This window comes from Apodemus sylvaticus, chromosome 7 (assembly GCF_947179515.1).
Source record: "Apodemus sylvaticus chromosome 7, mApoSyl1.1, whole genome shotgun sequence".
Lineage (NCBI taxonomy): Eukaryota > Metazoa > Chordata > Mammalia > Rodentia > Muridae > Apodemus > Apodemus sylvaticus.
In genome coordinates, this window is record NC_067478.1 from 89,263,980 (window position 1) to 89,276,711 (window position 12,732).

At 36.0% G+C, this 12,732-nt stretch overlaps 1 protein-coding gene across 1 annotated transcript; it reads left to right on the top strand.

Moving 5' to 3' along the window:
• Positions 1-743: 743 nt before the first annotated feature.
• Positions 744-1,679, top strand: LOC127689946 (olfactory receptor 10G9). Its single transcript, XM_052189518.1, has one exon. It carries the CDS (start codon positions 744-746, stop codon positions 1,677-1,679), a length of 936 nt encoding a protein of 311 aa, XP_052045478.1.
• The last annotated feature ends 11,053 nt before the right edge of the window (positions 1,680-12,732 follow it).

The following is a 12,732-nucleotide window of genomic DNA, read 5'->3' on the forward strand; positions in this document are numbered from 1 at the left end:
GAGTTTCTTTGGAGAGCCAAAGGAGAAAATGATTCTGGTAGGCAGAACTCTAAATAGATTCCAATATTGCTAAAAATGACTAAAAATGACTACGTTCTCCCTGAATAATCATGTTTTCCCAAATATATACTCAGCTATTACTTAATTCACTGATTATCTGGCACCACACTTTGTCCTAACAATAGAAAAGTGACTCTCCAAGTGACAGAAAAGCATCTGCCACGCAGGGTGGTGGCCAGTTGCTTAGGATTAGATAGGTCCTAGGGTGTCTTCTAGAAGTCTAGGATAATGGAATCTGCTAAGAACCATTAAACTCATGGGAAGTGTAGATCTAAAATTGTACAAAATTAAGACTCATTGCTGCTTTAATAGCACAGAAATTCTGAGCCTCAGGTGAGATTATTTAATCAGTTTTCACCTTGAATTTTAAGACAGATAAGTTATACCATAGCAGGTCTGAGCCACAAAATGTTGAGAATAACACATTTGTATGTTTTATGTAGCTGTGAGAATTCGTGGTGTTTTTAAAACAAAGATGTTTTCTTGTAACTTTTTCTTCTGATATACATTTCGGTATGCCACTGCTTGGATTTCAAGGTCTGAGTGTGAGAGAGATGCACCTAAACATTTCACCACCATCATTAAAGATTGAAGACGTAACAAAAAGTCTAATGTTATGAAACATGGTTAATGCCTGAGTCATCCTTATATCTCTATAAGGAGAATGATCCAAAATGGAAGAAATGTCAAATGTGACCCTAGTGACCACGTTCTTCCTCTCAGGTATTCCCCATGCACCAGCCCTGGACACCATGCTCTTTGTAACCTTCTTGGTGATTTACATTCTCACTGTGCTGGGCAACTTCCTCATCCTGATGGTGATCAGGGTGGATTCTCACCTCCACACACCCATGTATTACTTCCTCAGCAACCTCTCCTTTATTGACATGTGGTTCTCCACAGTCACAGTGCCCAAAATGCTGATGACTTTGGTGTCGCCAGGGGGCAGGGCTATCTCCTTCCATAGCTGTGTAGCACAGCTCTATTACTTCCACTTCCTGGGTAGCACTGAGTGTTTCCTCTACACAGTCATGTCCTATGATCGCTACCTGGCCATCAGTTACCCACTCAGGTACAGCACCATGATGAGTGGGAGAGTGTGTGCCCTCTTGGCAGCAGGAACCTGGCTCACTGGTTCCCTGCATTCTACTCTCCAGACTACACTGACCTTCCGTTTGCCCTACTGTGGACCCAATGAGATCCAGCATTATTTCTGTGATGCACCTCCCATCCTCAAGCTGGCCTGTGCAGACACCTCAGCCAATGAGATGGTCATCTTTGTGAACATCGGGGTAGTGGCTTCGGGCTGTTTTTTTCTGATTTCGCTGTCCTATGCCTCCATCGTCTGCTCCATTCTGAGGATCCGCACTTCAGAGGGCAGACACAGAGCTTTCCAGACATGTGCCTCACACTGCATCGTGGTCCTCTGTTTCTTTGTGCCCTGTGTTTTCATCTACCTGAGGCCAGGCTCCAGGGATGCTGTGGATGGAGTTGTGGCTGTTTTCTACACTGTGTTGACTCCCCTACTCAACCCTGTTGTATACACCCTGAGGAACAAGGAGGTGAAGAAAGCACTCGTTAAACTCAAAGACAAAGTAGCACATTCTCAGAGCCAGTAACCAGTGGTAAATAGATCATTCAGTTTCCCAACATCAGCTATATAATTTAATATGATCTGTCATTCAATCCAGCTCCTCAGGAATATTCAGTTCTAATATTTTCTAAATTTAATTAGATCTCTGACATGTGAGAAATGTGCTCATAGTTTGAGGTTTTATCTCTTTGCAAATGATTTGGTTTTTTGCTTAAAAAATAACACCAACGAAACACTGTGATGCTGTCTGTTGTTTTATGGGGTTGAAAATTTCTTTCAGCTGACCTGCTGGAATGCTCCTTTTGGCTTTATTTCTATTCTGCTAATACTTACGAGTACATAGTCATGGTCTCATTGCAATTATCAGAGGTCATATTATTCTTTGGCTTAGTTCTTTAAATACATTTTTTATTCTTTCAGTGGTCCTGTGTTTGTTTGTGTGCATAGATGTGAAAACATATCCAAAGCAAGGTTTATAATATGTAATATATAGTTTCCTATGAATAATCCCACATCTAAATGCACTTGTGTGTGAATATATATGTGATCTTTTTATAAAAATTCAAATTCTAGAAATGCTCCATTTGGCAAAAAGTCAGCTATTAAAATGAGTAACAATTCAATGAAATTATACTATTGTATACTCACAAAACAGAGTATTACAGAGCAATGGTCATAATGATCTACAGCCTTTTAAAACATGCATTTTAGAGTTATAACTTTTTTGCTATATTTGATATGATTCAATATCAAATATCAAAATATGTTAAATACACAAATATATTGAATCATACCAAATATCATCAAAAATAAAATTCTAGTCACCTATGCTCCTTACAACATGGTAGATACTTCTCTATCATCAGGAGAGACACCTTCTCATTGGATAGACAAAGTGTGCAAATATAAGACAATCTGTGAAGTAAATGATCTTCAGTGATATTTATATCTCAGTACACATTTTGGGGACTGTGACTATCAGGAAGAATTATAATGGACTGGGAGATTTATTATTTTAAGTATGCTGATTCTCACACTAGATTGCACACCCTTAGGATAGAGTAAGAGGGTGGGGAAGATTGGAATAAACCAATCTGTTTTGGAGATGGCAGGATGGTTGCACTCCTGTACTTATAACAGCTGTCATTACACACACGAGATATACAAAATCCACTAACTCAACCTTTATGCAACGAGGGAGGAGTGGAATAAAATCCTAGAAGCTGAGATGCTGTTGAGAGTTCATGCTTCCTAGAGAAAGGGAAGTCAGTTCTCTTCAGTGGTTTTGTGCCCTATAAGTTGACAATGCTTCAGGAGTTGGATTCGGGATGGTGCTAATTAGACTCAGTGGGTCATTGATAAAACTGAAAATAAGACATTATGAAGTTGACAGTGGGATGCATGTGTCAGGTACCCAGGTTTTTGATGGGGGAGACAAAGGGTGAACATGACCCAAATACCTTTTATATTTATATGAATGTCTAAAAGAACATATCAAATATTATATCTCAGATGTTTGGTTTTAATTATTAACATCACTCTAATACTTCACTGTGCTATTAAGGTTCTAAACTCCACCATTTCCTCAGTGAAGAAAGTGTAGATGCTGCTGCTATTGCAGTTCTCTGTTTAAACTGAAGATTTGTCTAATTCTTAATCATCAAAATGTTTGATACCTTTATAGGGCAATATGGGTTTTGGTAATGTAGATAAGTTTCATATATTAGGAAATTGCCCTGGATCAATCATAAAGGTCCTCATAGTAACCATAATGGCCCAATGTCATCAGAAGGCATGAAAGAAAAGTTCAACGTCATAAGCAAGAGATATAAAAATAAGACAGTGGCTGGAAAGATAAACTCAGAAAAATGAAGGGGTCTAAAATAAAGGAATATAGATCAGTTAAAATCTAGAAAAAGCAAGTAAAGAAATGTTCTTCTAGCATTTCCAGAAGAAATTAATTTTATTCACATTTTGAAGGTGGCCCATTTTGTTTTGTTCCCCAAACTATAAAGACAGTGAACTTGTATTGCCTTAATAAAGGAAGCCAAGGTGTCTGTGTGTCTGTATAGTACAACATGAGGATGGGTAGCACGTCACAGGAACAACTGCCTGGGTCCACATAAGGACCAATAGTCAATCCATGCCATCTGGACAGAGAGTTTAGAGACCCTCTGAGTCAAGTGTCAGCAGCCAGCAGGGCACATGGTCTCACACTTGTCCTACTGCTATACCTGAGCAGGTAATGATGAGCAAGGAGTGCTCACAGAACGTGGCCATAGGACACAGGAAGCACTCAGCTATTTCTCTATTGCAGAGAACTAGAACTTTGCCTTGCACATACTACATTTATGCTTTTTTTTTTTTTTAAATCTCAACAGAATGGAGGCTGGCATGCTTTCCATATACTTTCTGCTGTTACAAACTCCAAATTTTGGAAATACAGAAAACTACAGCCACCCTGGTATAGAGATGTCCCTAATTACAAAGATGGGCCAATGCTGCTTTTATTTAGAAAGTAAACATGTAAAAATATAATTATAAGATTTCAACATGTATCTTTTAAAAATTAGGAAAATAGATCTGTACATTCCCAGGCCTAGCTTATGGCATACAGATCATGCACTGGCATAGACTGAAGAGTTTCTTGAAACACCGATATACTGGGTCACAAAACAAATATCACCACATACAGGTAAATAAAATAACTCCATATATACTATCTGTCCACAATAATAATAAAAATTAGACTCAATAATAAAAACTCTAATAATAACACAAACCTCTGGAGGCTAAACACCATATTACTAATGATGATGAGTAATAAGGTATCAGCAATAAATAATTAAGAAACATGAAAATAAGTGAAAATGAAAGCAAAACACCATCACAACCCTAGGGCATCTTACAAGAGCCCTGTGAGGGAAATTCATAACTGATGAATTATGAAAGATGTTAAAGAAAAATATGCAAAGATCTAGGAGGAGTTGAAGGAGAGGAGAGGAAATGATATTTATAGTTAGAAGTCAGAGAAAAAAGAAAAATAGAAATAATTCTAAAAAGAGAAAAAACTCTGAGAGCATGAGTAAATTACACAACTCAAGAATTTGGCAAAGCATAAACAAGCTAGACATTAAGTCTAGCCCATAGGAAGATGTAATAGAAGAACAGAACTTAATTAAAACAAAGAAAACAACACAAAGAATCAACAAATCTAAAAGCTGGTTCAGTGGAAAGATAACAAACCCTTGGCCCAGCTAATCAAAAGAGAAAGATATGATTCAAATGATCAGAATCAGAAATGAATAGGGAAACATTCTGACAAACACCAAAGAAATTCAAAATATTGTCAGTACTTTGTAAACCTATACTTCATTAAGTTGAGAATGAAACTAAAAAGAGGATAAATTTGTAGAAATATTTAAACATGAAAGCAAGGAGAGATGAGCAACCTAAACAGACCCATAACAAATAAGGAGCTTAAGACAGCCATAAATGCACTGGGCTAAAAATGTCCAGGCCTGGACGGACCCTCAGTAGTACTCTACCCAGACTTCAAAGAGATCTACAACCAATGCTTCTTAAATTATTAAAAAGAAAATCAAAAGAGCTCTTTCTGCAAAGCCCATGTTGCTCTAATACCCAAACCAGATAAAACACATTCAAAATAAAAGAAAGAACCTACAGGCCAGTATTCTTTATGAACAAAGATTTCAAAAATTCTCAAGATAATCAAAATTTTCTTTATCCCAGATGTTCAGGAATACCTCAACATACATAAATCATATTAAAATAATATAAGTGGAATTAAAGTAAAAAATTACACCATCATTTTAATAAATGTGCAAAAAGCCTTTGACAAAATTCTACATGATTTTATGATAAAATTCCTAGAGAGACAGTACATAGGCCATCATATTAAAGGCCATGCATGGTAATTCCACACACACCAACAACAATAACATACTATTGATAACTGACACCAATAAATACATTAATGTGGAAGGGGAAATGCACCTAAATGCAATCCTACATTAAGAACTGTAGGCAACTAAGGAATGCTGAGAGCAAGAGAAATTTTCCTTCTCAGGAAAGAGGACACCAACTGGCTATCCAACACGAAATGGCTAGATCTGAAAACACACACACACACACATACACACACACACACACACACACACACACACACACCATATATATATGTATATATATATATATATATATATATATATATATATATATATATATATGTATATATACTAAGAAAGTTGTATATATATAGTTAGGAATATATGTATAATATATAAATATACATAACAGACATCTATACATATTATATAATCCATTATATGGAAGAGCAGTTATCAGAAAAGGTCATAGATTTTAAAGGGAGAATTAGTTATAGAAGAGAAGAGTTGCAATTCTTCATAGAGTTAGAAAGAGCAATTCTCAAATTCATCTGGATTAACAAAACATCCAGGATAGCTAAAACTATTCTCAACAACAAAAGAAGTTCTGGGGGGATCAGTATCCCTGACCTCAAGCAATACTACAGAGCAATAGTGTTAAAAACTGCATGGTATTGGGACAGTGACAGACAGGCGGATCAATGGAACAGGATTGAAGATCCAGAAATGAACCCACACACCTATGGCCACTTGATCCTCGACAAAGGGGCTGAAAACATCCAATGGAAAAAAGATAGCCTTTTCAACAATTGGTGCTGGTTCAACTGGAGGTCAGCATGCAGAAGAATGGGAATTGATCCATCCTTGTCTCCTTGTACTAAGCTCAACTCCAAATGGATCAAGGACCTCTACATAAAGCCAGACACTCTGAAGCTAATAGAAAAGAAACTGTGGAAGACCCTTGAGGACATCGGTACAGGGGGAAAGTTCCTGAACAGAACACCAATAGCATATGCTCTAAGATCAAGAATTGACAAATGGGACCTCATAAAATTACAAAGTTTCTGTAAAGCAAAGGACATCATCAAAAGGACAAATAGGCAACCAACAAATTGGGAAAAGACCAACCCTACATCAGATAGAGGGCTAATATCTAATATATACAAAGAACTGAAGAAGTTAGACCCCAGAAAACCAAATAACCCTATTAAAAATGGGGTACAGAGTTAAACAAAGAATTCTCACCTGAAGAACTTCAGATGGCAGAGAAACATCTTAAAAAATGCTCAACTTCACTAGTCATCAGGGAAATGCAAATCAAAACAACCCTGAGATTTCACCTTACACCAGTCAGAATGGCTAAGATTAAAAACTCAGAAGACAGCAGGTGTTGGTGAGGATGTGGAGAAAGAGTAACACTCCTCCACTGCTGGTGGGGTTGCAAATTAGTACAACCATTCTGGAAATCAGTCTGGTGGTTCCTCAGAAAACTGGGCATGTCACTTCCGAAAGATCCTGCTATACCACTCCTGGGCATATACCCAGAGGATTCCCCAGCATGTAATAAGGATATATCCTCCACTATGTTCATAGCAGCCCTATTTATAATAGCCAGAAGCTGGAAAGAACCCAGATATCCCTCAACAGAAGAATGGATGCAAAAAATGTGGTATATATACACAATGGAGTACTATTCAGCCATTAGAAACAATGAATTCATGAAATTCTTAGGTAAATGGATGGTGTTGGAGAACATCATACTAAGTGAGGTAACCCAGTCTCAAAAGATCAATCATGGTATGCACTCACTAATAAGTGGATATTAACCTAGAAAACTGGAATACCCAAAACATAATCCACACATCAAATGGGGTACAACAAGAATGGAGGAGTGGCCCCTGGTTCTGGAAAGACTCGGTGTAGCAGTATAGGGCAAAACCAGAACATGGAAGTGGGAAGTTGTGGATGGGAGAACAGGGGGAGGGAAGGGGGATTATGTGACTTTCAGGGAGTGGGGGACCAGAAAAGGGGAAATCATTTGAAATGTAAATAAAAAATATATCGAATAAAATTTTAAAAAAAGAAGAAAAGAGTTGTATGGAAGAAAGGGGAGGGTGAATTGATGTAATTATATTAAAATCTTAAAAGATAGCATATAGTTTCCAGAACTGGTGCATGAGGAACACCTGAGTTGGAGGGAGAGAAAGGGTATAAGTAAAATAGAGTATTCTTCTGTAATATTTTAACGCCCCTCCCAAAGTTAAAATTTAAAAATAGGAAAATAATACTAGACAGAAGATAAGATGTGTTAAAATGTATTAAATGTAGACTGGGCAAAGTCTGTCCTTGTGTCCATCTCCAGGTAATGGCGTAATTTTTTGACTTTTGGTAGTATCCGCTATTTTCTATCTGTGGCCTGACTTGCATTTTCCTGATGATTAATGATGTTGAAGGCATATCTCTCAGTAATTCATATGAATTGTGTGGAAAATATTCAAGTACTTTGACCTACCTTTTCAGAGTCATTTCTTATATAAGCATACAATATTTATGTACTCATAAACACAGGCTATTACATGCTTTGAATAATCTATTTGGATATTAACTCTGTATAAAACAGATGGCTAGCAAATATTTCCTTCACTCCATAGTTGTTTCATTTTGTGGAGTGTTTGCTCTACAAAAGCCTTTTTTGCTGGTTGGAGTCACAGTTATCTGGTTGCACTTTTCTTGGCAGTTGAACAGTATTTTTAAAGAGGAAGAAATGTAAGTTCTTTAAATTACTGATAAATTTCTCAACAAATAACATAATTTACAATACAGACATTTTCCTGTCCAATTAAATATTTCCATTTCCATTTATTGTATGTACCAATATTTATTAACTTTATAACAAATGTAACTATTAATAAAATTTATGTAATATTAAAGTATACCAAATTAATATTTAAAAAAGACATTATTAAAATTGTAATATATTATATACTGTACCTGGATTATCTTAATTTAATCTTTAGGAAGAATTCTAAGTACTGTGCTCTAGATGCTCCTAATGGGAAAGGAATATAGTCAAGCTTTGATCCCACACTATCAGGAACCAAAATCAATAATAGTATATTTTACACTATATTGTTTTAGACAACTTTTAGTTTACTTCTTTTTTACATGTCAGGGTAATATCAGTGAACAACAGTAATCACTTAGCTATTGTTATGTATGTGAATATGATTTTTTCTTTTGTACATGATTTATATACAGAGTAATTTCATTTTCTCTTGACATTTACTGACTCAAGAAACTTGAAATTCAGAATATCTGTCTACGTTCACTTTAAGATGAGACATCTTCATGTAATTCAAAATAGATAAGGGATAAAGAAAATAATGAGGCATCGAGGTAGTGGGACCATATGAACCACCAGTAAAACAAAAGGACTGATAAACAAAGGGACTGATTTTTAAAATTAATAAGTCATTTATATTATTGGAGTAACTTAAATTTTATAAATATGCATGTCTGTATTAATGTTTCAAAGAGATATTATTATTGTTTTTAAAGAATAATTTTAGAAGGATGTTAAAAATGAAAACAACATAGCAGCTGAAGTTTCTTCTCCACATATGCAATGTTGAAACTTTAGAAAATCTTTAACCACATTACACCATATTTTGTTCTATTTCCTTGGATTTTTTTCTTCAAATTAACATCCCATGAAGCACCAGACTACAAAAGTGTCCACAGAGGCCTGTGGGCAGGAATATCATTCATATGCTAACCTTCCTCTCTAAAATAAAGTATGGGTATATTTATAAGTTATCTAATAGAATCTCTGAAACTTTATATTCCGAGCAAATGAAAAATTGAAATGAATTTAAAATTATAAGCTGTAACTAGATAACACATAGGGATTCAAATTCTTAAAGGAATATAACGTTTATACTAATCCCAGTGCTGATACAGTTCAGCCCTATTTTCTCAGCAATTAATCAATGCAGCAATTTCTTCAATTTTTTTTTTTAACTAAGTGACATTTTAATTCAGGCATGGAAGCCATAGAACTTTAAGGTACATTCTAGAGCTTTAGAGTGCAGTTTTAGAAAGTTGAGAAGCCCGTGTGAGATGACGTGTTAACTCATGGCACCCCACAAAGATGAGGCGAGTCAGTCAGTCACCCACACCCAGGAAAGGTGATGGTTTCCATATATAAGTAACACAAGCAGATTTCCACCTTGTGGTTTTTAATGAAAACTTCACATATGCATAAAATTTGTGAGTGTGCCTTAAATTCACAGAGATTTTCAATTGTACATCAAATTATGTTTGAATATTTTAGTTCTTTTTTTTATTCGATATAATTTATTTACATTTCAAATGATTTCCCCTCTTCTAGCCCCCCCCACTCCCCGAAAGTCCCGCAAGCCCCCTTCTCTTCCCCTGTCCTCCCACCCACCCCTTCCCACTTCCCCGTTCTGGTTTTGCTGAATACTGTTTCACTGAGTCTTTCCAGAACCAGGGGCCACTCCTCCTTTCTTCTTGTACCTCACTTGATGTGTGGATTATGTTTTGGGTATTCCAGTTTTCTAGGTTAATATCTACTTATTAGTGAGTGCATACCATGATTCACCTTTTGAGTCTGGGTTACCTCACTTAGTATGATATTCTCTAGCTCCATCCATTTGCCTAAGAATTTCATGAATTCATTGTTTCTAATGGCTGAATAGTACTCCATTGTGTAGATATACCACATTTTTTGCATCCACTCTTCTGTTGAGGGATACCTGGGTTCTTTCCAGCATCTGGCAAAGATCTTCACCAATCCTACATCAGATAGAGGGCTAATATCCAATATATATAAAGAACTCAAGAAGTTAGACTCCAGAAAACCAAACAACCCTATTAAAAAATGGGGTACAGAGTTAAACAAAGAATTCTCACCTGAAGAACTTCGGATGGCGGAGAAGCATCTTAAAAAATGCTCAACTTCATTAGTCATTAGGGAAATGCAAATCAAAACAACCCTAAGATTTCATCTTACACCAGTCAGAATGGCTAAGATTAAAAATTCAGGAGACAGCAGGTGTTGGAGAGGGTGTGGAGAAAGAGGAACACTTCTCCACTGCTGGTGGGGTTGCAAATTGGTACAACCACTCTGGAAATCAGTCTGGCGGTTCCTCCGAAAACTGGGCACCTTACTTCCAGAAGATCCTGCTATACCACTCCTGGGCATATACCCAGAAGACTCCCCACCATGTAATAAGGATACATGTTCTACTATGTTCATAGCAGCCCTATTTGTAATTGCCAGATGCTGGAATATTTTAGTTCTAATGAGAGAAAAGTTTGTCTCCAGAGACCCAAACCAAATCATTTTACATTTCCTTCTATTCACTAATAACCTCAATATCCAGATGAGATACATAAGTCAACAACTGGTCAGAAGGTCAAGGTTGCTTGCCCCTGTAACTCGACCTGAAGGAGGTTCTAGCTGAGCTGTCATAATAGATTAACTATGAAATTTACAGTGTGACTCAACATTTTTCACACCATGAGAAACATTGATAAAACAAAAACCTCCTCTTCCTGATACATTAGGGGGACACTTTCAAAGACGGTGTTATATACTAAGGCACAGTTATCACCAGGCACATTCTGGTTGTACACAGCTGTGACTTTACAGACTGAGGCAGGAGAACCGAAAGTTCAAAGCACCTTGGGCCACATAGTGAGATGTTAACTCACAACAAACACACAAACAATCAAACAAATTAAAAAAAAAAAAAAGAAGGGTGATGGTAGACATTTGAAGAAGGATCTATGTCAGCCCAGTGTTTAGGTACTTCTGCACATTTGCTTTCGATTTTGCAAAATTAGATAAGTTATATGGCTGGCCCTTGCCATTGCAGACCCTTGTGCATAGGACACTTCTTTACGATGAATGTGCACCATGCTACCACAAGTAGTAGAATATTTCTTCTCAGCACAAAGTTAAGAGGTTACTCAAGTAGCAATGACAAGCTAGCACAATAGGATGCTCTTTTTCAAGCTTCTCTGAAATGTAGTAAGAAAAGATATTAAAGGTATGGGTACATGCCATATTGGTTTTCCAGCTCCACCTTTCTCATCTGCTAGAAAGAATGGCATGTATTGTATTAAGGGAGTATATGTGACATATAAATAAAACATTTTTGAAAATAATTCTCTCTCTCTCTCTCTCTCTCTCTCTATATATATATATATATATATATATATATATATATATATATATATATATATATATATATGCTTGTGGGGTTTACTGTGCAAATTTGCAAATTTGACCTCCTAGAAAGTATTCAAAGTACACTTTATACTTTAAGTCAAACAAATGTGGCTTGTGGAAATAGCATAATTTAAACACTTGATTTTTTTTTTTTGCCTAAAGGTATTTATTTTATTTTTTATACTTACTGTCTCTTCTATTTTCTTACAGAATAAAGTTAAACATTTCTGAAATGGATACTTTGAATTTGAACATCACATCAGGAATTTTCCATGGAAGGACAGCTGATAGGTATTACCAGTGACCAATAGAAAGCAAGCAATGCACATGTCACATTCACAGACATGTTTCCTCTCAAAGCCTTGGTTTCCAAAGTATTAGAAAAGTAAAGACCTATATAATTTTAGCTCATGAAAGGAAATAAAGACAGATTGGGGAATAAACTGGTTTGTTGAACATTTTCTAAAATGTTCATTTTCTCATTTTTGCACAAGCATACTATGTCCTTTACTGAGTGTATTATATATAATTTTTATTTTGAGATGTTTAAACATACAATAAAAGGTTATTCCTGAAGGTCTTCTTTCAATGGAGAAAACATACTGCAAGAATATCACACTGGATCACAAATTTTAGAAAGTGTTTGAAAAGTAGTAAAATTAAGCTGTTTCTCTGATGTATTCCTCAGAACACAAAAACAAGGTAAGAGTATGGTCTTTCTGCTGAAAGACAGGTTCACAGGGTATTTTATTTGGGATTCTTACAAGTATTTATCAAGAAACGAAAACATTATGTCACTTCATTAAAAATTAGGACTAGACATTCGAATTGCTCTTTGGAATTCCCATGGAATTTAGCAGCAGAGTTTAAACAGCGAGGCTGCAGATATTAGCCTATTCATCCTTGATTAT

Coding starts and splice junctions, on each gene's coding strand:
- LOC127689946 (XM_052189518.1), top strand. CDS start 744: ATGTCAAATGTGACCCTAGTGACCACGTTCTTCCTCTCAGGTATTCCC.